The sequence below is a fragment of the Thalassophryne amazonica genome, chromosome 6 (genome assembly GCF_902500255.1).
Source record: "Thalassophryne amazonica chromosome 6, fThaAma1.1, whole genome shotgun sequence".
Lineage (NCBI taxonomy): Eukaryota > Metazoa > Chordata > Actinopteri > Batrachoidiformes > Batrachoididae > Thalassophryne > Thalassophryne amazonica.
This window is the reverse complement of record NC_047108.1, coordinates 65,989,864-66,017,217: the sequence shown is the minus strand read 5'-3', so window position 1 is coordinate 66,017,217 and position 27,354 is coordinate 65,989,864. Positions and strand designations below refer to the sequence as shown.

The 27,354-nt window shown below is 41.1% G+C and overlaps 1 protein-coding gene across 1 annotated transcript; it reads left to right on the top strand.

The window, feature by feature from the left end:
- Positions 1–476: 476 nt before the first annotated feature.
- idh3g (isocitrate dehydrogenase (NAD(+)) 3 non-catalytic subunit gamma) lies at positions 477–27,354 on the top strand. The gene is made up of 14 exons (XM_034172360.1): positions 477–633; positions 840–887; positions 8,783–8,794; positions 15,512–15,609; positions 15,703–15,818; positions 15,898–15,958; positions 16,069–16,201; positions 18,967–19,100; positions 19,185–19,287; positions 19,380–19,526; positions 19,621–19,715; positions 26,128–26,188; positions 26,564–26,774; positions 26,846–27,354. Exons 1-13 carry the CDS (start codon positions 553–555, stop codon positions 26,663–26,665), a joined length of 1,191 nt encoding a protein of 396 aa, XP_034028251.1. The 5' UTR covers positions 477–552; the 3' UTR covers positions 26,666–26,774; positions 26,846–27,354.

Here is a 27,354-nt window from a genome sequence, read left to right as displayed (position 1 = left end):
GACATTACAGTGTTGTGGTGGAAATTACGGCAATAGTGTGGGACAACTACATTTAGTTTAAAAAAAATCACAACAGTTGTATGACATTGAATACCCCAATTATGTTTTGATTATTTTACTGATATTTTATTTAGAGATATTTTAAAACATTAGAAAAAACGTTTCTTTACCATTCATTTTTATCATTGAAGATCAAAAGTCTGGGTGTGGGACAAGCACAAAACGGCAATATTTGCATATAATGATGCTGAAAAAAGGTGAAAAAGTCATCATAGACTACTAGAACAAATTTCTTAACACACTTTCATTGTAAAGATAACTATAAAAGTGTGAAATTTCCCCTTTTTTCTGTTTTTCATACAATATGATCAAAGGACATAATAAGTGCCCGTAGTCTAAGAATCACCCTTCTACCTGTGAGCACACGTTCACTTTTGCAGTCGACTCTACTCTGATCCCTGCTTCGTTTTATTGATACATGTGTCAGAGCTTCTGTTTCGAAACGTGGTCGCTGTTGCGCGCATGCGCAGTAGCCGCTGCTACTGACCCAACATGGCGTCTCCGAGAGCTGCGCTGTTTATGTCCAAAGTGATGAAACCTTTTTGGGCTGGACGGCTGCAAAATACTGTTAAGGTCAGAAAAGACACGCTGTTTCTGCAAAGGAGTATGTGCTTTTAATTGAAAGTCACAGTCAGCTACCTGAATGCAAGGTCATGTTTTATTTGAAGGATAGCGAAGGGAGCGCACCGAGTAAAGTTATTAATTACATTTAATTAACAGATTCCAGCCACTAAACGTCTAATATCTGCCTCTTTTTTTTTTTCTTTTTTACTTTTCAGGTATTTGGAACAACTTTGGAAAGTCATAGGAATAACTCCTTACTTATTGTGAGTAAATATCACAAATGTTGTCGTATTTTCAATGCTTTAAGGTAAAGCAAATTTAAACATTTTATACTCTGTGCTTTTACTGTATAGAGGGTTTTCATGTGAAGTATCGGTCACGTCATTTTGTGTCCCGCGTCCATTCTGGATTACGACGCGGTGGCCGCTGTGATACACTTCGTGCATTTGGCGAACAATTGCAGACGCTTCAACGTCGGTGTGAAGAAGCCTGACGGCACCGTGGCGCTGAGAGAGATCCGCCGCTACCAGATATCCACTGTTACCAGAATTTTATCTTATTTTATTCGTCAATAAAATTATATAACAATAAATAAAAATACCGCAGAGGATAACACAAGAATGCTTCCAATACGGATGCTTATTTGCATTGTGGTCCTCGAGCACCGAGCTGCTGATCCGCAAGCTGCCCTTCTAGCGCCTGGTGAGAGAAATCGCTCAGGACTTGAAGACCGACCTCAGCTTTCAGAGCTCTGCTGTGATGCTCTGCAGGAGGCCGGCGAGGCTGACCTGGTCGGCAGTTTCCTAGTTCACAGTATCGCAGTGTGACACTGTCGGCCAGTTCGTTACATCACCACTAAATTCACTATCTGGTACAAGATACGGATCCACTGAACCAACTGCTACACATCTATCACGATAAATAGCTTTATCCCAAGGATTTAAAGCATCGTAATAACCGGACATTCTCTCCATTTTTCTATCACGCGCCAGCCTCCTTGTAATCCAGAATGGAGACGGCACCTGTCCTGCAGCAAATCGGTCACGTGATTGAAAACCCTCTATATGAAGGGTCAAAGTGATCAAAATTAATTGAAATATTGAATGTGGTAAATATGTGGTAAAAATGAAAGCAGTAAAACCACATTCAATATTTCAATTAATTTTGATCACTTTGACCTTTCATACCTGTCCTGCAGCAAATTGGTCACATGATTGAAAACCCTCTATAGAAATGAATTAAATTGAAACAGATGGGCGGTCATTGAACACATACCTTCAGTCACATGTATGACTTGATGATTTGTATGTCAAGCAACCCTAAAACAAGTAATTCCTTTATCAAACCCTTGATCTGCTCTAAAATGAATGTTTTTTTTTCATTGGCTTACCACTCCACCATGCTTTATGAGTATCTGTAATCTATCAGAATGTCATGCGGGATGGTCAGGAATGGTAGGACACAAATGCACGGCTCAAACAAACAGCTCTGATTTTTAGAAGGCTTTACTGAAGTGGATAGCAGTGATCGGTACACAAGTAGGCAGTCCAACAAAAACAGCAGTGCAGAAATCATCAGGCAATATGGCGTGGTCAAGGCAACAGGCTGGAGGTCAGTTACACACGATGAGGCAGGCAGGAACAAGAACGCAGGTACAGAGCTGGAATGAAGGCACAAGGCACAACAAACTGGAGAGGAACAAAACCACCCACTGAGCTTATAAAACCCCAGGTGGTAATCAGTAAATCAAGAACAGGTGCGCATGGAAAGCACCAAAAGCAGGGCGTGGCCAGAGAGAGAAACACCCATCACCAAGAACCAAGAGAGAGAGACAAGAGAAACAAAGACAGACAGACCCAAGCAGAAAAATCCCAACAAGAGAATAAACAACCCAAAACCCTGATAATACAAAACTAACAAAACTCAAACTCTGACACAGAAAAGTTGGGATGATATAGGGCCAAAAACAACAAAGCAGCGATCTTTATATTTTCCTTCACTTCAGTTTCATTGCAGACTATGATATTTCAAGATATTTCATGTTTCATGTGGGGAGAGTAATTTCATATAATATACTTGTGCAAAATACTGCTCATCACAATCACAATACTTTATTAATCCCAGGGGAAATTGCATAACCCAGGGAAAATTGCTGCTTGTCTTTTAACAAACACTTCAAGACGTGAGCATATTACACCTGTACTTTACTCACTCCACTGGCTTCCAGTTCATTTTAGAATGGATGTTAAGATTTTAATGTTTGATTTTTAAAGCCATCCATGGCCTTGCACCATCCTGCTTGTCTGAAATTTTAACTCTTTGCACTTATGGTCAGCTGGTCAACTTTACTTAGATGCTCTGAGGTCAAAATGTAAACTTTGGGGTGATTGTGCTTTTGCGGTAGGTGGCCCCAGACTGTGGAACAAGTTATCACCTGATTTATGGACTATTTCTGACCTACCACTTTTTAAATCAATACTCAGGACTTATTTACTATAAAGCACTTTGGGCACCATCTGGCTGCTGGAAAGGGTGATATCAGTGAATGTTGATTGCTTGATTGATTCATCCATTCTTGCATTAAAAGACTGCAACATATTCCAAAAAAACAAAGCTGGGGTAGGGGCAATTTATTCTAAATATAAGGATTAAATCATCACGTTTACAGGCGTTTTTATAGCGTCAATACAGGGTATGGTTACATGAACATTTCCAAGTCACTGAGTGTGTGTTGGACTTCATTTACTTCAATCATTAAGAAATACAAATAGTATAGCGTGAAGCAGAGAGGGACTGTAAAACAGGAAAATCATTCAGTGTGGGCTCTGGTTTGCTGTGCGCCTTCTGGCAAATTGAAGCTGAATGTCACATGTTCTTTTAAAGAAAATCCTTCTCTATACCACTGGTCATGAAGCTTTAGAACTGGTGATACAACAGACAAAAGTTACATATGCACAGCTTCTCCAACCACAATCACAGGAAGTCCTTCAATTTATTTGAATTTATTTCATTTATATAACGCCAAATCACAACAAAGTTGCCTCAGAGCAAGCACCCCTAGAGCAAGCACACAGGCAACAGTGATAAAGAAAAACTCCCTCTGATGATTTGAGGAAGAAACCTCAAGCAGGCCAGAGTCAAAGCAGTGACCCTCTGCTTAGGCCATGCTACCAACACAATTTACAAAACAATTTACAAAAAGGAATATACAGGAAATTTTGCCAGTGCACAGGACGGGAGGGTCACAGAAATAGGCAACACTCCCATCTCTGGATGGAGCCGCACCTCAAACTGAGATAAAAACTGAATCAAACATCAGAAAGACAACAAATACAGTATAATTTGTCAACATTAAGCAACAAGAAAAACGAAATGCTAAGGTCATCATCGGCCACTAGACCTAAGCTTCACTAAAAGACCCCGACTTTAGATAAAGTTGAGGCTGGGGCACGCTTCATTTCCTAATAAAATTAATTTAAAAGAGTAAAAAGCATAGTAACATACTATGCCAGTATGCTAGCCATATGAAAGGGAAAATAAGTGCATCTTAAGTCTGGACTTGAAAGTCTCTACAGAGTCTGACTGTTTTATTGACGCAGGGAGATCATTCCACAGAACAGGGGTACGATAACAGAAAGCTCTGTGACCTGCAGACTTTTTATTCACCCTAGGGACAGAAAGTAGTCCTGCACCCTGAGAACGCAGAGCCCGGCTGGTACATAGGGCTTAATTAGGTCAGCTAAGTAGGGAGGTGCCAGTCCGTGAACAGTTTTATAGGTTCGTAGCAGAACCTTAAAATCTGATCTCACAGGGACAGGAAGCCAGTGAAGAGATGCCAAAATGGGTGTAATGTGGTCAAACTTTCTGCTTCCTGTCAAAAGTGTGGCAGCAGCATTGTGAAGCAATTGGAGAGCCCTAATGCTGGACTGCGGTAAACCAGAAAATAGAACATTGCAGTAGTCCAATCTAGAAGAGATAAACGCATGAATCAGGGTCTCAGCATCAGCCATAGACAGGATAGGACAAATCTTTGTTATATTTCATAGGTGGAAGAAAGCAGTCCTCGTAATATCTCTAATGTGGAGGTCAAAGAACAACGTAGGATCAAAAATTACCTCAAGGTTCCTTGCTGCAGATATGTTTGGGTGTCTTGGTGGCTTCCTTCACTCATCTCCTTCCAGCAGAGTCACTCAGTTTTTTTGAGAACTGTCTATTTGACACAGATTTATCATACATACCATGCTGTTTGTACGACTTAATGGTTGATGTCACTGAAATCCAAGACATATTCAGTGATTTGGAAATGTTCATATATCCATCCCTTGACCTGTCTAAAAAAAACTGTCTGTAAAGGTGATAATTTAATCTTTATAGTGAGAATGAATTGCCCCTGTCCCAACTTATTATGGAATGTGTTACAGGCCTTAAACACAGGAATTGATGTATATTAACAATTGAAATGAAGTTGACCATGTGACATGTGAAATACCTGTGGTTCATACGGTGTTGGGGAAAGTGAAATGCATGGATCCACACCAGGGGGCGTAAATGAACGGCCAATAGAGAATCCAATAAATACAATTTATTGCTGCAAATGTGCACAACAGGTCAAATAATGCTTTTAGTCTGTCAATATCAATAGAACCAAAGATGACGCGTGGGCAGACCCGAGGGTAGGAGACGCCTAACCAGAGAAGAGCCGGGACCCACGATGTTCCACCACCAACGGAGACCTGCAACACACTAGAGCCGCCAAGTCCTGAGTCCCCAGGTGGCCACCGCTTCCAGCTGTCAGATCCGGTACTGCTGGCAGGAAAAGAGACAGGTTACGGGGGTGGTGTGTGAACACCCAGGAAACAAGTCAGCTGAAAATACTGTTCCTTTCTGGGGGAAAACCTCCACCTCCAAACACAGGAACACAGAGTACGTGCAGTGCCTTATGTAACACTTAATCAAGTCTGAAGTGAGGAGTGGAGACGCCAACTCCTCCAACTTCCACAGACTCGGCTACAAGCTGCAAGTGTACAAAAGGTTAACGACTGCAAAAAGCTCAGGTGCAAAAAAAAACGTGCGTACGGCACAGAACGGCTGAGTAAGTTTACCTTCAGGGTAAGCTGATAACTCGGCAGAGTTCTGATGTCTCTCCCAGGCTTTTATGGGTGGTGGTGTTGATCTGATAAGTGACAGCTGTCAGCTCCTGGCTCCTGGTGGACTCCTGTGGCAACTGCGCCCTCTGGTGCCTGAAACCCGACAACAGGCAGGGCGCCCTCTGGTGGTGAGCCAGCAGTACCTCCTCTTCGGGCAGCCCACACAACATACGGTCTGCAATGGAATTGAAGTCAAATAAATGCAAGAATCTTAACTTTGGCTTTGGCATTTTCCATATCATCTTATCTTTTTCTGATTTGGGGTTGTATATACATTGCATGATTTAATTCTAATTTTGTCAGCCTCTCCTCTAGTAACATATCAGCAGTAACCCTTGTTCATAATAAAAGAATTCTCTCCTCTCACGAACACAATATAACTGACAGAACTGACACCAGATTAACTTTGTGCTAATTACTGGTGATCTCCAATAAAAGCTTTTATAAAGGTAAAATTCTGTGAGCTACTTAATAAATAGTAACCACAATTCGTAGACAGAGCCCCTCCTGAAGCATTTCTGCTGCTTTTGTTGTGTAAACACCAAGCACATTGTTTGGTTTACAGTGCATCTGGAAAGTATTGACGGCGCTTCAATTTTCAACATTTTTTTATGTTACAGCCTTATTCCAAAATGGACTCCCAACACCCCATAATGACAACAAGAAATTTTAATTTTTTTTATTTTTGGAAATTTTTGCTAATTTATTAAAAATAAAAAAACAAGAAATCACATGTACATACGTATTCACACCCTTTATTCAATACTTTGTTGATGGACCTTTGGCAGTAATTATAGCCTCAAGTCTTCTTGAATATGATGCCACAAGCTTGGTGCTCCTATCTTTGGGCAGTTTTGCCCATTCCTCTTTGCAGCACCTCTCATACTCCGTCAGGTTGGATGGGGAGCGTTGGTGCAGTCATTTTCAGATCTGTCCAGAGATGTTCAATCAGATTCAGGTCTGGACTCTGGCTGCGCCACTCAAGGACATTCACAGAGTTGTCCTGAGGCCACTCCTTTGATATCTTGGCTGTGTGCTGAGGGTCATTGTCCTGCTGAAAGATGAAAGATCACCCCAGTCTGAGGTCAAAACCGCTCTGGAGCAGGTTTTCATCCAGGATGTGTTTGTATATTGCTGCATTCATCTTTCCCTCAAACCTGACTAGTCTCCCAGTTCCTGCCACTGAAAAACATCCCCACAACATGATGCTGCCACCACCATGCTTCACTGTAGGGATTGTGCCTGGTTTCCTCCAAACATGACGCCTGGCATTCACGCCAGCACGTTCAGTCTTTGTCTCATCAGACCAGAGAATTTTGTTTCTCATGGTCTGAGAGTCCTTCAGGTGCCTTTTGGCAACTTCCAGGCACGCTGCCATGTGCGTTTTACTAAGGAGTGGCTTCCGTCTGGCCACTCTACCATACAGGTATGATTGGTGGATTGCTGCAGAGAGATGGTTGTCCTTCTTGAAGATTCTTCTCTCTTCACAGAAGAATGCTGGAGCTCTGACGGAGTGACCATCAGGTTCTTGGTCACATCCCTGACTAAGGCCCTTCTTCCCCGATCGCTCAGTTTAGAGGGGCGGCCAGCTCTAGGAAGAGTCCTTGTGGATCTGAACTTCTTTCATTTACAGATGATGGAGGACACTGTGCTCATTGGGACCTTCAAAGCAGCAGAATTTTTTCTGTATCTTTCCCCATATTTGTGCCTCGAGACAATCCTGTCTCTGATGTCTACAGACAATTCCTTTGACTTCATGCTTGGTTTGTGCTCTGACATGCACTCTACTGTGGGACCTTGTAGACAGGTGTGTGCCTTTCCAAATCATGTCCTGTCAACTGAATTTACCCCAGGTGGACTCCACTTAAGCTGTAGAAACCTCTCAAGGATGATCAGTGGAAACAGGATGTACCTGAGCTCAATTTTGAGCCTCATGGCAAAAGCTGTGAATACTTTGGTACGTTTGAGTTTTTTTTTTTTTTTTTTTTTTTTTTTTTTAGTTTTTTGTTTGTTTGCTTGTTTTGTTTTGCTTTTTTTTTTTTTTTTTTTTTTTTTTTTTTTTTTTTTTTAGAAATTTTAAATAAATTTTAAAAATTTGCAAAAATAATTTTCACATTGTGATTATGGGATATTGTGTGTAGAATTTTGAGGGGGAAAAATTAATCCATTTTGGAATAAGGCTGCAATGTAACAAAATTTGGAAACAGTGAAGTGCTCTGAATACTTTCCGGATGCACAGTACATGGCATCCTGAGCTACTAACTTGTTTTCATGTCTGTGAGCATAACCTCATTGGTGGAGCCAATACTGGGATGGCGTTGCTGCCTACAAATGCTATAATAACACAATTATACCATAATGCTGTTATTTCCTGTGATTAATATCAAGCGTACTGTACATATGCCAGATGACTATTTAGCTCAACTATTTAGTTGCAGTGGATAAAGCTGAGGCTTCTATTTTGGGCCATGTTGACATCTTTTATATACACAGTGACCGTATATAAAATAAAGACCAGACAGACAGGCCTGTACTGACTGCATGGTGGTCATTAAATATTGGCATGTAATGGTGAGCCTGGAACTCTAATCCCGTGGTTCCTTTGGCCACTAGAGGTCACAGTTGCTTTTGCAATGTTTCTGGAAATTGTCTTTTGACCTCATGGCCGTGAGTAAGTTGGAAGTTATATATAATCACTGCTTATTTCATACTTGTCTGTTTACGTATTTCATGTTTGCAGGAGATGTTTGATATATATATATATATATATATATATATATATATATATATATATATATATATATATATATATATATATATATATATACACGAGGGTAGGCTGAAAAGTTCTAAAGCTCACTATAATGCAGTTAATGCATTACTCTTTCATGGGGAGCCTTAGAATTTTTCAGCCTACCCTTGTATATCTTTGCTAATTGTTGAATTCACATGTTCTTTCTCAAACTGACTCTTCTTTGTCTGTCTCTTGCTCTTTCCATCATCCCCAACAGAGAGGAAATATTGTAAGTATTTGATTCCCAGGTCATTCACTGGAAGTTATTACCTTCTATGAATATGAAATCATAATTATCACCTGAAATCAAAGTACACAACTAATCAAACTATATAAAGTCAAACTAAGAGCAATCTCTGTTTATTTATATTCTAAGATAATAATGATATAATAAATATAATTTGTAATAAGGTCATAGAAAAATAATCATACTTTATTTTTGTAGTATGTTCGCACAAAATTTGTTCACCAGGCTGCAGTAAATATACATCTTCTCCAGCTCCCTCATTAAAAAACACAGGACCAGTGGAACTGATTCCTGATCCCTGCAGCTATGACTGGCTTGATCAGGTTCAGAGGATGTGCTGCAGTTTCTGTATTCACTTTGTCATGCACCAAGTTCAAGTTGAAGTTCAAAGGAACTTTTATCACCCCCCCCCCCCCAAAAAAAAAAAAAATTATGAGGCCACGCTATGTAGGAATCATTTTTGTCTGTCTGTCAGTCATTTGTAAAGTGCAACTCCTCCTAAACCATTCAGTGGATTTCAGTGAAAGCTCACAGAGTTATAGTACAGTATATTGAAGATGTGTATGAATGAAAATCAATCAATCAATCAATCAATTTTATTTATATAGCGCCAAATCACAACAAACAGTTGCCCCAAGGCGAATTCTGGTCTAATGTCTTCAAGATTTTGTAAGTGAAATTTTTAAACTGCTTCCTGGATTTCAGTTAAACCTCACACAGTGGTAGCACACCATGTGCAGATGTGTGTCAAGTCAAGTCTGGGAGCATGCAGTGGTACTGCACTTTGCAGCATCCACAACACCACGGATCCGCTTTGCATCCTGGATGGCAACCTCCCAGGTTAACTACCAGTCCATTCCCACATCTCTAAAATAACTAAATATCTGCCTGCTTGTTGGATCATGACAAAGAAATGGGACACATGGCTAAAATATTGAAGCTGAGATGCCCTCACAATGCAAGTGATAGTCCTCAACTTTGTCTCTCATAGTAACCGCTTGTTTGACACATCATTCTGGTGGTACCCAAGGATCCTCTGAAGATACGTAGTACCAAAGACATCTAGTCATTGCCTTCGGTCACTGGTTATCACCCAAGTCTCATAACCATACAGCAAGACTGGCAGCACAGGACCCTAAAGAGTTGGACCTTAGTTCTCCTGCAAAAATATTGGCGTTGCCAAACACCTCTGTCCAGCGACCTCATGAGTCCATAAGGTCTTTCCAGGTGCCGCTCAGTGTCAAAAACCGAGGACCCAGAGACATGTATGTTACTGCAAAGATGCGTGAATGTCTCTACAAGATTAACACTTTCAACACATGCAGATGCACTGTATCCACAATCAGTGGATACTCTGATGTGCATGAAAGAAAATAATTCTGGTCTGATGATTTCAACATTACTCGACTCTTGTTGAACACATCTTTTAAACACATAATTTTTCATAAGTTACAAGTACAGAGGTTGATCATTTCGGTATTTTATCACAAAAGATTTACTGCCGTCTAAATATAACGCATGCAATCAATTTTTTGGGAAGAGAAGGGAGCATCTTTGTATGAGCTTGCTCACAGCTCTTTATTCATTTATTTATTTTGAAGAAAATATCCATCTACTCTAATAACATACTTTTACATATGCACCTAAACAATGCAATACTGCTCGGTGAAGGAATGATCCCTAAGTGTCCCATTACCACATGCATTTATAAACAGAAATGATACATCCACATTACTCTGGAAATCTAGTGAGGCAGGACCCCCCCCCCCATATTGTTGTTGTGCAGCCTGTCAAAGGAGTTCTCTCTCGTAAACATTGCTAAGATCATAGACAAAAGCCTCCTTTGAACACTGTGGCATATGTCACATCCACAGTTTCATGTGGTTCATTTTATTTATATCTCTCGCAAACACCTTCACCTGCAGCACCACTTTATTGTTTTTATTTCCCCGTCAGAGGATGAATGCAATGGAGACTATATACAGTAATAAACAACAGCACCAGGAACATTAATTTGATTCATGTAGTGCCAGATCACAACAGAAGTAACCTCAAACCATTATACACAAATAGATGTCGACTTTACCCACCCCACAGGGAAACACATCGGTGATGATGTTGAGGACAAATTTCCTTTCAAATTCCCTTTTACCAAGGAAAAGCATCAAGCTGACCAGACTCAGTGAGGTGGGCGTCTGCTGTGACCGTTCTATTGAGACAGAGTAGAAAAATCCACAAAACAAGATTGAAGCAGGCGGGAACATACAACAAAAGTTGTTAGCCGAAACGAACACAGTGCATTCAGTGCAATTGAAAGATAACGCATTAATGCGGACCAGTGAGCTGAATGTCAGAGTCCCAAAGCACAGTGTGTGCACAGATGGAATTTGATATTCCAGGTGCCAGATTTCTCTGCTTTTGGAAAATGGAACTGGTGTGTGCAGAGCTTTCCTTTAATCTTAATCAATAGCAAATTCACAATATCCTTTTCAGGATGCTCTTATTTGCTTTTCTTGCAGGTTTCATTTCCTGATGCCGTAGGATAAATTTTGACACAGCATTTTTGTTCTTTCATGTCATATTCAAGATGTTAGAGCATCCCCAAATGCATGACAAACTAAAGCCTCTTTCACGCATGCTCTGGGTCCCTGAACTTAGACGGAACAAAAATGTAAATGCAACACTTTATTTTATTTTTTGCTCCCATTTTTCATGAGCTGAACTCAAAGATCTATATCATTTTCTACATACACAAAAGACCTATTTATCTCAAATATTGTTCAGTCTGTCTAAAGACATTAGACACGGCATTCCTGCAGTCAGCATGTCAACTGCACACTCCCTCAAAACTTGTGACATCTGTGGCATTGTGCTGTGTAATAAAACTGCACATTTCAGTGTGGCCTTTTATTGTGGCTAGCCTAAGGCACACCTGTACAATAATCATGCTGTCGATGTTATGTGTCGGACGCAGCTCGGAGAACCGACCAGCGTTTGAAGGACCCAGTATGAAATAAGCAGAGCACGGTACAAAGGCTAACTGAATTTAATACATAACAGTGAAAATGTAATAACAGAAAGGTGCGGTCTGGCGTGGTGCGCTCCCAGCAGCGCTAATGGTCCGGAGCCAGAAGCTGTTTCGGACCCAAGGACCCCGCCGACACCCCCCAGGTGGCCGCAACAACCGAGTCTGTGAAAGAAGGAACCATTATGTGAGTCCACACTCTACACACAGAACACTTAAAGGTGTACAAACAGCAAACACTTCCTGGCTTGATTGCTGATCAGCTTCCAACCTGCAGGCATGGAACATCCAGTTCACAAAACTCCACCGCAGTGGAAGCTGATACATGACTAACAAACAGCTCAATACAATAAGGTGTGAGGGACACCACATTTACTGACTGTATAACTGTTAGTCACAAAATCTAACGTACCTCAGGAAGTGTGCTGACGAGCGTGAGACCTCACCCCCTCCTCTTTCACAGACTGTGCATCAAACCTGGACGTTTCTCAGCATCCGCTGCTGATGAGATGGCTCCCGAGACGACGATCTCACCCGTCTGGTCACAAGGTCGAGTCTCTGGCAAATACACACTGTGCACTCCAGTCTTAAATGCCAACATGCTCCAATCCATCCAGATGCACCTCAGCTGTGAGTCCTGACGAGTCGCAGGTGATCAGGGTGAGGTCCTGACAGCCTCAGCAACACAGCCACTCAGTCCCAAATGCACGCCACCTGGGAGGAAAACAAAAAGACAAACAAACCGGCAGCCAGGCCCCCCCAGCCATATAACAGTCGAATCAGCTTCCTGATATGCCACACCTGTGAGGTGGGATGGATTATCTCAGCAAAGGAGAAGTACTCACTAACACAGATTTAGACAGATTTGTGAACAGTATTTGAGAGAAATATGTCCTTTGTGTACATAGAAAGCGTTTTAGATCTTTGAGTTCAGCTCATGAAAAATGGGAGCAAAAACAAATGTGTTGCGTTTGTATTTTTGTTCAGTGTATGTAGACATTATCTAAAGGAACCCTCTGTGAGAAAGCAAATGCTCCAGACAGTTGGACCTAATATTAAGTGGACTTCAATTTGCACAGTTCATGAGTAATACATTTGTGTAACATATGATTGTGCCCATGTGTAAGCAGTGCAGGTCATTGTCTGGAAGATTCACAGTAAGCAAGTGGCCATGTTGATGTTTCTATCAATTAACTGGTTCAAACTAGTACAATGTAAACATTTAAAGGTAAAGAAGGAGGGCAGTATACAAGAAGACCTCAATGAAAATGTCTCGCTGGAGAGACCATCAAATTCAGGAGCTTTAATTAAACCCCCTTTACACAGGGATGGGGTCTGTTCAGCAGTCCTTGTCTGGTCATGAAATCAGATGGAACACCTCATGACACCAACGACATGCTCAGCTGCTGCCAGGACCTCACAAGGTCCAATCTGTATCCTCTCACAAACCACCATGATTGCAATGGTCGCTGTGAAGTATGAATCTGCACCTGATTTCCGCAGGAGAGTCGCCAATCCCGGAAGATGCATAAATATCACACAGGCCATGCAAAAACACCTCATGAAGCACCCCATGACCGTCCAATGTGCGCGCAATGGCCGGGGCGCTTTCACTGCAGCGACAGTAGATCATCCACTGACACATGACCAGAGTGATGTGTTTAGACATGAACCCAGAAAAAAAGACCAATATCATTTCAACATCAAAGCCAGCGGGTGCACAATGATCAGGGCTGTGTGCTGTGATTTTTATGACAAAAGTTCATTTTATAAAGCGCAAAATGAGTTCCTTGTCAGTTGATGTCTGCGGAGTTCAGAAACTTTTGTGTGTGTTCAAATCTGAGCCGAGATCAGACAGAGGGCTTTGTCTTCTGCTTTTCCTGTAGCCGATGGTTCATTCTGGGCTTCTGAAAGCTCTGGTGTCAATTTAACACAAGCAGACATGCAGCTCGGCTCTCATCGAAAGTGCACTTTATGTCAGACGTGGCAGACAAATAATCTGTACCCTGATTTCTGTCACAATGACAACTTGTAGCACTAACCAACTAAAAAAACTGTCACTATGGAACATTAGTTAAATATTAAATTAATCTTTTTTCCACATTTACATACGTGCACATTGTTTGGATTATGCATCCCTGTTTGTTTTATCCCCCCACTGCTGTGCCCCTGACAGCACCTGCCTGAATCACCTCACGTGGAACGTTATAATATATAAGAAGATACATTAAGTTCATTGTGGAATCACCACAGTTTGTCCTTTTTTCCATTAATTGTATAATCCAGAGTTTGACTCATAGAGCTCTGTGTGGAGCTCCCATCAAAAGAAGACAAAAAAGTGAGTTTTCTGAACAGGACAACTCTTGTTACTTTTTTTCAGTTAAAAGTCAGTTTAAAAAAAAAGTTTTATTTTTCATGACCGTCAGCTTTACTTCCAGCCATAGAAAGTCCAGTGATGTAATTTGTCTGCAGATTCAGCTGACGCTGCCCATGAATGACCTGGGAAATACACGCGCGCACCCACACAAAATAAATCCAAACTGACAAGTGTGAAAAATTAACCATTTAATATTTAGCTCTTTTTGTCTGCTCTATCTCTCTTTCTCTCTCTTTCTCTCTCTCTCTCTCGGTGAGCACACACAGTAAGGAAATATGACAGCAAACCGCTCAAAATCCAGCTCATATGTCAAAAAAGTGGCGGATCTCTGTGTAAATGTGATGTCATCTGTAGCTCACAAACTCACACAAGGACGGCTGAATCAGTTACATAGAAAGGTGTTTTCATGTCACCTCTACGTGCACTTTCTCAGCCGTACAACAGACTCACAACTGCTACCGTACTGTGTAAAGGAGGCTTTAGTGAAGAATGATGAAAAAATTATCAGGCAAATTCAACAAAGTGAAAGCGAGAGCTCCACAACGTCTTTTTGCATCATGTCCTGCGGCCTACATACTCAATCCTGGTGCCACCCCGTGTAAAAACCACACAGAGTATTTCTGGAGTGGGAGAACATCCCTGCCACAATCTCATGTGTTACAGGCGTGTGAGAAAGGGCAACTGCAATATCGTGGCTGACCTCTCCCACCGGGGTCACAATGTGTTTTGAACTGTTCCCCTGTGGCAGGAAGCTGTGGTCTATCAGAACCATGAGCTCACGTCATAAAACAGCATCTTCCCTACTGCAGTTGGCTTATCAATAACATTGGGAATCCCCACTGACATCAGTCATACGCTTCTGTATTGTAACACTTTTCCTATCCTTAACCCCCCTAATTATCATGTCTTATTATGTTACTGTATTTGTATTTATTGTTTCCTTGCACAGTGTTTTTCTCTGTACTGTTTGTGTTATCTAAATTATCTTGCACTGTGTTTGTAGTTGTTACATGTCATCAGACCAAAGGAAATTCCTTGTTTGGCAAAACTTAAGTGGGATTAAACCTACTTCTGATTCAAAAGCTCCAAAGCATTTCTTTGATGTGATTTTGTGATTGAAGAACTACAACAACAAAAATGTCAGTTTGATTGAAATGATCTTAAGAATATCTGTGGTCCATGGAAAGGACGTTTCTTACACTATTGACATAAACAATGAAAATAATTAAAATAACATTTACAGTATATCTTGGTAAATTCATTGGAACTAACAGCACATAAAATTACAATGTTTTAGCCCCCTCCCGCAAAGTATGGAGGAAGACACACTGTGACCCTCATACCTGGAGATGGAATTGGTCCAGAACTCCTCACTCACGTCAGAGAAGTTTTCAGGTTGGTCATATTTCAGTGAAATTTGGTCCAGTAGATTTACAGATAGGATAGAGGTGAAAATTCCTGATCTTGTGTTTCATAATGGTGTCATAGGTTCAGTTGCGTGCCAGTGGACTTTGAGGTGGTACATGTGAACTCGTCATTGGAGAATGAGGATGACATGATAAATGTGATCACTGCCATCCGCCGTAATGGAATAGCCCTCAAAGGTATGCAAACACTATTTATTTAAGTAAAAACCACTGTCGACACTAGATTAACTGGGGTGTTGCTTATCTCTCCTGATAGGTAACATAGAAACCAAACACAGTTTGCCACCGTCTGTCAAATCCAGAAATAGTCTTCTTCGGTAAGACTTAACGCTACGATGTTCACTTCCCTTAATAGGACACTTTTTGTCAGATGGGCTATTTCTTCAGTAATTTGGTGCCTTGTTTCCCAATGTGTGTATGTGAACAGAACTAGCTTAGACCTATATGCCAACGTGATGCACTGCCAGTCCCTCCCTGGAGTCAAGACTCGCCACAAGAACATTGACATCATGATCATCAGGGAGAACACAGAGGGCGAATATAGCAGTCTGGAGCATGAGGTCAGACAAAAGACAAATGAAATCAATTTGCTGGTTTGCTCAAACACGCTACTCATCCTTAAAAGGCATGGTTATTTCTTCTCAACCATAAACCTGCTTTGATATGGGATAGTGATAATTCTCCATATGATTTAAAACACAGCATTTTATTGTACAAGTGGGGGAAATGGTGTAGAATTTGTGATGCTCTGATCAGATATACTGGATTTTATTGTGCTGACCATGGCTATTAAACAGGTCAGGTTGAGCCAGAGGTTACCAAATTCATCTGGTGTGAATGAGTGTTAAGATAACAGCAGTTTTGTTTTAAATGCATTTTGCAATTTAAACTTTTTGACACCCCTATGATGAGTAGGTGTGCTGCCCATGGAAATTCCATGGGCCCTAGTGGTGGGAATGTTCTCAGTTGAGTAAAAATTGTGAGCTGGTGTTTCATTTGTGGATAACATCATGTGTTTGGACTATTGTAGAAACTTATAGTAGTCACATGACATACTGAGAGTATTGTTGCCACATCATCACAGTATGTGTTGTACATGTATTGAGTTCACAAATTAATGGATTTTTCAGTAACCATTGGTTGGATGCAGTCATTCCTTTTGCATGTCTAATACTTGAAATAGGAAATGTTCCCATAGCTTTTATGTGACACTTCAGACAGGTGGACTACTGATATTAATGTGTATATTAAGCTGTTAATTTATATAGCATTTATAGGGGAGGTGATGGTCTAGTGGTTAAGGCATTGGGCTTGAGACCAGAAGATCCTCGGTTCAAATCCCAGCCTGACTGGAAAATCACTAAGGGCCCTTGGGCAAGGTCTTTAATCCGCTATTGCTCCCAGTGTGTAGTGAGTGCCTTGTATGGCAGAACCTTCACATCGGGGTGAATGTGAGGCATTATTTGTAAAGCGCTTTGAGCATCTGATGCAGATGGAAAAGCGCTATATAAATGCAGTCCATTTACCATTTATAGGGTGAATGATGTCCCCAAAAACATTTTGACAGCACAGAAAAACCAGTCAATATTATCAGACATTTTCTGCATGACCATGGGGCCAAAGCATATAATTTTTCTCCCCAGTGCACAGTTTTTAGTTCAGTCTTTCTGTTTTGATGTTTTAACCCTTTATCTTTTACACCACATGATCAATGTAACCTCTGCGTCTGAAGTTTCCTAAGAAACAAATCATCCGTCTCCAGTTTTCCGGAAAACCACCTAGAAAATTCAAGTCTCCTTGCCATTTGCTGGGGAGTTAGTTCGCTCTGAGACTGAATTTTGTATGGAAAGAGATGCAAGTCAGCCGTTAGGATGCATTGCACAGAACTCGCCAGTTTTTGGTCTCTGAATTAGGGTCAAGTGCGCCATTTTTCCTGGACTTTAATGTCTTGCAGAACAAACCTAAAATGAGAAAAACACCATTATTTCCCAGTAAAACCATTTCCTGGTGTTCATATTTCAGAGTACTTTTGGGTACATTTTTTTGAGACACCCTATAAAAGTTGTAGGCCTTCAGCACCTCTCACACTGGGCCAACGTAGAGTTGCATAATGCGGTGTACTGACTACGTGGGGTCCGTGAAATGGACGCCAAAAATCAAATATTTTAAATTTTTTCGCAGACTTTCAGTGTAGTGCACAGACGCAGTGTTCCATGCATGCCTACACAACACTCCGCTACTGTATGTAAATCTACACCACACTGTGCTACTGTATACCATGCCTGCGCAATTGTACACAACCCTACGCCAGGGAGAAAAATCCTTTTTGGTTTTTTTATCAGTACAAACCTGCATTGCTAGATTTTATTCATCCCCCTGGACTTTGCTGGTAGTAAAGTTTCAAAACCACAGAAAAAAAAGAGGCAGGCCAGCCAAGGTTCCACGTTCACTAACTCCTCATGGACAGATCGCCAGTGAGAGGACATGTCTACATCCATGTCCACTCCTTATGAACAGCTCGCCAGTGAGAGGACATGTACAATAGTACAATAACTTCTGGAAATAATGTATTCTGACTTTTTCCAATGTATCAAATCCATCTATATGTCCAGGCAGTCTGTAGTCAGAAATGACTTGTAATTACTATATGTTTTAGAACATCTTAAAGGCATGCAACAAGTTGCTGGTAACAGAGTAGAGTACAAAATATTTCTAGATGTATCAAATATTTGGAGGTCACACTAATGGTCTGACAAGGTAATGTCATGGCGAAATGTCTGTAGTCCGTCCAGAATTCATAGAAAGTGCTTCTTCTCCCTCAGTTCTTGATGGATTTTGATTCCAGTGGTTTTGTTTGCTTATATAAACATTATTCACAGTTGTTTCTTGCAGAATCACCAAAATAAGAAACCATTCAAGAAAATGTACACATCATCATAAAGATATTGGAAGATACATAACAGCAAATATATTAATGGCAGTGTGTAAATTTCTGTCCTCCAAGGCACCTTACAGACTGCAGAAACATTTCACCTGGTACTTCAAGGTTCTTTCACAAGTGTATTTACACAATAGTGTAAATGCTAAAATGACTCTTAGAAAGTTTATTGGTATTGGTAAAGATTGTATATACAGAATGTCATCGTTTTCTTCTACTGCATATTGTGGGGAAATAATTTGGACAATAAATCTGGATGAGCTCTGCGTCATTGACGCTCTGGTTCCTTGTGCATCTCTACTGTAGTTTCATCTCTTGTGCTCATTATTTTACACTTTCATTGTCTTTCATTTATATTTCTGTTTGTTTGTTTTTCCTCCTGTTTAGAGTGCATCTGGGGTAGTAGAGAGTCTCAAGATCATCACCCGGAACAACTCCTTAAGGATTGCTGAATATGCTTTTAAATTGGCTCGGGAGAAAGGTCGCCGTAGGGTTACTGCTGTGCACAAGGCTAATATCATGTGAGACACATTGTATCGGATAAATGCTGATGGAGTCATTTGGTATCTTGAATCATTTATGACATTGTAACTCCCTTGCAACAGGAAGCTTGGGGATGGCTTGTTCCTGCAGTGCTGCAAAGAAGTGGCTTCCGGTTATCCAGATATCACTTATGACAACATGATAGTGGACAACACCACTATGCAGGTGATTCTGGTTAGATCACAGTGTCTTATAGGTGGGCAGGAAATGCTCAAAAATGTTTTAAATTAACAACACTGTTTGTTTGGGTATTTTAGTTGGTGTCTAAGCCTCAGCAGTTTGACGTGATGGTGATGCCCAATCTGTATGGGAACGTGGTGAGCAACGTGTGTGCTGGCCTGGTAGGAGGGCCTGGCCTTGTACCTGGGGCCAATTATGGCCGTGACTATGCTGTTTTTGAAACGGTGGGCATTTGGTGACTTATGATTAGTTTACTACTGTTGAATCTTGTTTGTGTCATTTTAATTTATATCTAACTTGTTTTTTTGGATTTCTCAGGCCACAAGGAACACAGGAAAGAGCATAGCAGGCCGGAACATTGCTAATCCCACTGCCATGTTGCTTGCCAGCTGTATGATGCTGGATCACCTTGAGTAAGTTCTCCCAGCCAAAATGCTAGCTCATAGCCCACTACAATTCTTTTTCCAATGTCATTGTGATTATCGTACCAATTATGTAAGTATTTCTTTTCCGCTGACCTCTGGAAGTGGCGACATTAAAATGGGTTGTGTCTGGGCACGTCTGTCACGTCGCTTGTCATCACAATAACTCATCAATGCTTTCAGATATTGCTATCATATCAGATACACATGTTCTCTGGACCACAATCTTGGACAAAATAGCATAGCTTTGTGACTCTTGTCACCTCTATGACAAGCTAAGGGTAGGTCACGGTCAAAAATTAATTTGACACCATGGATACACGTGTTTTCGTCAGTTTCACACGTGAGTGTTCTGTGACCCTAAGGTCACAGTCAAAACCTTGTCATCGCCATAACTCTTGAGACACTTTAATTCTATGTATAAATAGGGTATACATGTGTGTGTCTATAATATCCATAATATTAGTGCTGTCAAGCAATAATTTTTTTAATCTAATTTACAATCTTTGTGATGAATTAATCTAAATCACATATATATTTTTTTTCATGGAAACATTGCCCTTAAAATTGCAAGGCATATACAGTGTAAAATTTAGGCTCTCAGAAATGCAAAACAGTGAGCAAAAAAATTCACTTTTATTCAAAACAATTACTGAAAATTTGAATGTTTAAAATAAACAGTCCAGTCTATGAACTTTGCAAAAATGGTGCATGAACATACTGATCATGATTTATTGCTGCACTGCAAATGTATTTTCAAAAAAAATTTTATCACCTAAAGCACACTACCACTGAGCTTTTTAAGATTTAAGTCATAAAATTGTTTTCTTTTGCACTGCAATAATTGTATTTATTAGATGTGATCAAAATTCGCATTCTCTAGAAAAATTAATAAATAGTTACTCTGAAGGGGAAAATTACAAAAGAACATACAACCTTGAACTATGGTAGTGATCCATACCGTCTATTATAGCGACGTCATAGATCACGTGGTGGCTTCCCCCGACTTGCACAAGGGATGCTGGGAAATACACATAGACAGCCAATCAGAAAGTCAAGGCAATGTCATTTGGTTGTTTGCTTGAACAAAAAATCCAAGATGGTGGAAAACACTTCAAATTTCAGTATAAATCTAATATGTTTCAATATATTACGTAAATGTTAGTGAGAAATAAATGCTTCTAAATCGGAAAATGCTCTTTTTGAAGCCAGTTAATACCTCTGAAGTGATGTCAGCATGCACACTACATGCTCATGCATCAGCCGAGGTCAAAGGTAACTTCTGGTCATTTCAAAAGCTCATGGATGCACACACGCACTAACTCCTGCAGACAGCGTAGAAAGGAAAATAAAAATATTCATTATCGAATTCCCCCCAGGGAAATATGTTCTCTTCATTATTAAAATGAGTTTGAATTTTGAAATGCATTTCAAATATATACCTACATTATAATGGTTGGATGTGCAGTCAGTAATTCTGAGTGATGGTCCCAGGCCCGGATAAATGAGGAGGGCAGAAGGAGGCAGGGTGTAACCTTAAAGTTGGTCAAATCTCAGCCACATGAGGTGTACAGCCAGTACACTCTGAGTGTCAGTCCAAAGCCCGATAAATGAGTAGGGTTTGCGTCGGGAAGGGTATCCGTCATAAAATAATCCAACATAACCGTACAGCGTACAAATTGAGTTTTCATACCAGATCGGTTGAGGCCTGGGATAACAAAGGCCGCCACTGATGCTGTTGCCCAACAGGGTACCGGTGGAAATTGTGCTAATGCTGAGTGAAGAAGAAGAAGAGGAGGGAAGCGTGTCCAGAGACAGCAGAAGAAGAGGAAAACTACATGGGTGGAAGGGAGAGTCGGAAATTTGAATGTTGGTAGTACAGCCGGGACTTTAAATGCTGGCAGTATGACTGGTAAATGGAGAGAGCTGGCTGACATGATGGAGAGGAGAAAGGTAGACATATTGTGTGTGCAAGAGACCAAGTGGAAGGGAAGTAAGGCTAGGAGCATAGGCGGTGGGTTCAAGTTATTGTATCATGATGCGGACAGGAAGAGAAATGGTCTTAGGGTCATTTTAAAGGAAGAGTATGTTAAGAGTGTGTTGGAGGTTAAGTGAGTGTTCAGCAGGATGTTGAGTGTGAAGTTGGAAATTGAAAGGGTGATGATAAATATCAGCAGTGCATATGCCACACAGGTAGGTTGTGAGCCGAAGGGGAAAGAAGATTTCTGGAGTGAGTTAGATGAGGTGGTGGAGAATGTGCCCAAGCATGAAAGAGTGGTGATTGGAGCGGACTTCAATGGGCATGTTGGTGAAGGGAACAGAAGTAATGGGTAGACATGGTATCAAGGACAGGCAAGTGGAAGGGCAGATGGTAGTTCAGTTTGCAAAAAGGGTGGAAATGGCTGTGGTAAATACCTACTTTAAGAAAAGGGAGGAGTACAGGGTGACAAATAAGAGTGGAGGAAGGTGCACACAGGTGGACTACATTCTTGTAGGAGATGCAAGCTAAAAGAAATGGGAGACTGTAAGGTGGTGATAGGGGTGAGTGTAGCTAAACAACACTGGATGGTGGTTTGTAGGATGACTTTAGAGGTGAAGAAGAGGAAGAGAGTCAGGGCTAAAACAAAACACCAGATGGTGGAAACTGAAGGAAGAAGACTGTTGTGTGAAATTCAGTGAGCAGGTGAGAGAGGCACTGGATGGAGGGGAAGCAATTTTGGATGACTGGGAAAGTACTGCAGCTGTAGTAAGGGAGACAACCAGAAGGGTCCTAAGTGTGACATCTGGAAGGAAGACAAGGATACTTGGTGGTGGAACAAGGATGTTCGGGAAAATATAAGCAGAAAGAAGTTGGCAAAAAAAATTGGTATAGTATGAATAGTTGGAGAGATGAAGAAAGTAGTTAGGACTACAAGGAGATGCAGTGTAAGATGAAAGAGAAGTGGCAAAAGCTGAGGAAAAGGTATATTACGAGCTGTACAAGAGGTTGAACAGTAAAAAAGGAGAAAAGGACTTCTACCGATTGGCCAGACAAAGGGACCGAGCTGGAAAGGATGTACAGCAGGTTATGGTAATAAAGAATACAGGTGGTCAGAGGGACAACTCAGGTGGGACAGTTTGGAGACAAAGTCAGAGAGGTGAGATTGAGATGATTTTGACGTGCAGGAGGGATCCAGGGTATATAGAGAGAAGGATGCTGAGGATGGAGCCACCAGGCAGGAGAAGAAGAGGGAGGCCAAAGAGGAGGTTTTTGGATGTGCTGAGGGAGGACATGCAAGCGGCTGGTGTGACAGAGGAAGATACAGAGGACAGGGTGAGATGGAAGCAATTGATCTGCTGTGGTGACCCTTAACGGGAACTGCCGGAAGATGAAGCAGTGTGTGACAGAGGAAGATACAGAGGACAGGGTGAGATGGAAGCAATTGATCTGCTGTGGCGACCCTTAACGGGAACTGCCGGAAGATGAAGCCACTGCTTATAGATTAATGGTGAGGAGGGATCAAATTGATAACGCCTGCTCTGTCACACAAAATATCACTCCTGACACAAATGATGTTTTATTTTGTGTGTGTGAGTGTGGGTGTGATGTAGCAATTTTCACTTTGCACAAGTTTTTTCCTGATTTTAGCATTAATCCTGGACCACTGAGAAAGTGTTTGTGTGTTGGTGGGGGGGGAGGGGGTACTTTTCCTGAAATTAGGTAAAATTAGAACATCGCCTAAAGCCTGGGTCCCACTGAGTAATAAGCCATGAATAAAGAGCCGTGCATGGGTGTGTCAGCGATTATTCAAAGAATGACCCATGTTTTCATCTATCACGTATGCGCTATGAAGGTGCCACTATGTGCTTCTCTGTACCCTGAATGTGCCACGTAGCAGCCTCTAGTGAGCCATGGCCGACCTGTCATTAGAGCCTCGAATGGCTCGCATCAGCCATGCTAAGCCACATAACGCCATGATAGCGCCAAGATAACGCAATGTTGGTGCATGTTTAGCATGAGTTTGGTCCAAACCTCTAGCCCTCCCACACCTGGTCCCTTTAAAGTGTGTGTTTTCAATTCACAGATTCACAGCAGCGTTTAAAGATGTCACATTTTGTAAATGCAGTCCAAAAATAGACGCTCCAGTACAGACCAGCGGTTGTGCGCTGTGCGCCAGGCTGCTGTCCACTTGTAATGCACCAGACCAGCTAGAACCAAACCAAGGGTTCCTGGACAGCCGCCTCTGTGCTCCTCGCTGGCTCCGCGGCTCGCTGGCTCCGCGGCTCGCTGGCTCCGCGGCTCGCTGGCTTAATTTCTTCTGCTTTAAACACACACACCGTGATCCCACTTTTAACTTATGTTCGTCCTTTATTTCTGCAAATTGCTCTTTTGCATGCACTGCTGTTCTCCATTCATGGAGAGCTGCCTCTGTGCTCCTTCTCACTGGCTTCCTTTCCATCCGTGGCTTGCTGGCTTTATTTTTTTCTGGCATTAAACAGTCATTTTCACACCGTGATCCCACTTTTAACTTTGTGTTCATCCATTTATTTCTGCAAAATCGCTCTTTTGCGCACGGTGCCATTCTGCATACACAATGAGGTGGCCGTGGATCACTTGAAAAAAAAAAAAAATTTATATATATAATATATATATATATATATATATTCCGCACCTTACAAGTCATCTTGATACAACTTTTAACTTTGTGTTATGTCTTCAAAGTCTTTGTATGCTCTCCTTCTGGTTGCTGCACAGCTTCTGCTCTGCTTTTAGCAGCTTCACAGGAGCTATTTCTTCCGTGGCTTTAACACACAGACACTTCACACACTCATCCGAATTTTAACTTTGTGTTCGTCCATTATTGACTAAAAAAATCACTCTTTTGTGACCTGGCTTCTGCTTAAATGCTTAAAAGCAGTGACTTAAATGAGTCACTGCTTCAGTGTGCACACACAGCAGAACTCATGATCCATTAAGAAGATATTAAATCAATTATAGACATACTTTTACAGCTAGCAACTGTTTTATAAAGCTATAAAACCATTAAAAATAGTTACCTTAAGCTGTTCAAAATACATTCCACATGGAGCAGGAAATAGAGGAAAAAAGCATCCAGATGAAACAGTCCTCTGTGATTCCAGAAGCAATTAGAGGTGTTTCAGCATCCAAGGTTTGGCAGAAAATGATTAATCCGCTACAAAATAATTATTTTATATACAGTGTCCAGCGCACAGAGCAGGTGGGATTCTGTGCGCAAGAGGGCAGTCGCTCCAAAAATAGACTCTCAGGTCCTGCGTAGCTGCCAGGCGCACGGATAATGGGCTTTTAGCAGCCTCGTAAGCACCACGCACATGCCTCTAAGTTGTCATAGTAACTCGTACACAAACTGCTCCACGGTGTTGCTAAATTTTGAACGTCTTGAAATTAACGCCACGCTCAGAGAGGAGCCTTGTTAACTGAAGATAATGCCTCTAAGAGCCACTCAGAGCTACCATTCTCCCACGATAGTTGAAGAAACCCTCTTGTAGCAAAGAAAACATGCTGCGTGGCTCATTATTCATCCTTCATTATTCGGTGGGACCCAGGTTTAACCAGTGTTTCAGCTAATTTACATACACACACACACAAAAGAAAATCTTCATATCGACATTATTAAAGCAAGTTGCTTTTGTAAGAAAAGCACATTTTTCATCACCTCACAGTTATTACTGTTCTCACTTGTCTTTCGTTCTTGTCTGTCTTCATGTTGTTTTGGTGGTCGGCCCTTCCTGATAGAAGTTATTTGTTAGCTTTAAAAAAGTTGTTATAGGCTGATCAGGAAGGGCAGGTGACAGTCACACATGCACACCACGTTCACTCCCACTACATGCTATCTGTCTTGCAACAACAAATTGCATAGTATGTATATATGTATATACTGGTTTTGCCAGTTTGGCATTTACCATCACTATATATGCAGACAGGGTGAAAAGGAAAAAAAGAAAAGTACTTAACTTAAACTCAGTGTGTTGTGGATGTGCTGATGCTGTTATTTTTCTTTGGCACTATTAAAAAAAAAAAAATTCTCATTTGGTGCTGTTGTTTAAACCGTGCAAAAAAGTCCACAGGTGTGCAAATCCAAAATATGTTAAAAATGGTCTTTATTTATCAACTAAGTCACTGATGTCAAATCAAGGTGTGATCAAGTTAGCTTTAAAAAATTTGATGCATTATATATATCAGCAGGGAGACTGTTCCACAGAGGTGTATGATGAGAAAAAGCTCTGTGCCCTGCTGACTTCTTTTTAATGGCATTTTATGAAGTAGAGGTGTGCTTCATGCTGTTGTCCTCGTTACCAGCATAGAAGGTCTGGCCAAGAATGAATGAATGAAGTAGCATACGTAGATGTATGCTACTTATTTGTTTCTTTTATCTGTCTGCAGGCTTTATGATTATGCAAGTTTGATCCGGAATGCAGTCTTAACCACCATGAATGAAACCAGGGTGAGTCTTCTTTCACCCCTCTCCTGCCCCAGGTTATTGTTGTGTGACAGGAGCTGAGATGTTCTGTTGGCAGGTCTGGCATGTTTCCTTGTGGGCTTCACAATGCACTCAGAGTGTGCAGCGCTGTGATACACTGAACTGTATCAGATTTTACATTGTTGCATGACATTAATTTATAAATCTGATCCGTTTAGCTTATCAGCTGCAGGCGAGTTACTGATTTGACAGGATTTTATTTATGCAGAGGGACAGTAGGTTTAATCAGACCATAGCTTGGCAGATGTCTCTAAATCTAACATTACATGGAATTTATGGAAGTTAGTCTGTGTGTAACATTAAATGGAATTTATAAACGAATTGCCCTCGTCTTTACAGTTGCACACGCCTGATATTGGAGGGGAAGGCACAACATCAGAGGTGGTTCAGTCTGTTATGAGCATCATCCAGAGTAAGGGGCAACTCACTACTGGTCTATAAACTGCTGGACTCACACTGACCAGACCTGTTGCTATCCGATGCAGCTTTCTGTATCTAGAGCAGATGTTACAGTATGATGGACCAAGTCCACAGCCCTGGTTTGTATCACTGACATCCAGAATGGTTCCTTTTCTTGTGTGAAGCACATACATTGTGCAAAGCACCTTTTATCCACACTTATGTGTTTCATGCTGACAGTAATAATAACCTGCAGTGGACTGTTGTAAACATTTTTTGGGGGGGTAATGGCTCCAAGTACAATAACAATGTGTTTTTCCTGTGTTTAAGGTCACTTTTGCAGTAAAATCAAAATGTCAGACACACTGTTTGATGTTGTAGTATTTTTTACCATTTCTGAGTCTTCGGAGTTGCAGTTGTTCTCTGGCAGTATAATGAATCACAATGAGCTATGGTATGGCCTCCAATTTTGTGCTTTATTTTACTTATTTGCCCACACTGTGACTAACTACTTGCTATTTATGCTACTGTCCTGTGTCTTCACAAAGATCAACTGTCCTTTAAAAATGGTTTTGTGGTGTACTGTGGATAAATGACTCGTCTATTTTTGGCTTAATTAAAAAGGTGGCAAGGGAAGAGCTTTAAACCCTTATGAAAAGGCTGGTTTCATCCTGTCTGCGGGCATATATACTGTAAAACATAAATATTATCATAAAGAAATGTACCTTAAA

What these genes read in the sequence shown, in the direction of transcription:
- idh3g (XM_034172360.1), top strand. Translation starts at nt 553, where the DNA reads ATGGCGTCTCCGAGAGCTGCGCTGTTTATGTCCAAAGTGATGAAACCT. An exon ending in TCCAGAAATAGTCTTCTTCG is followed by an intron (nt 15,959 to 16,068) that starts GTAAGACTTAAC and finishes GTATGTGAACAG; the next exon opens with AACTAGCTTAGACCTATATG. An exon ending in ATGATGCTGGATCACCTTGA is followed by an intron (nt 19,716 to 26,127) that starts GTAAGTTCTCCC and finishes ATCTGTCTGCAG; the next exon opens with GCTTTATGATTATGCAAGTT.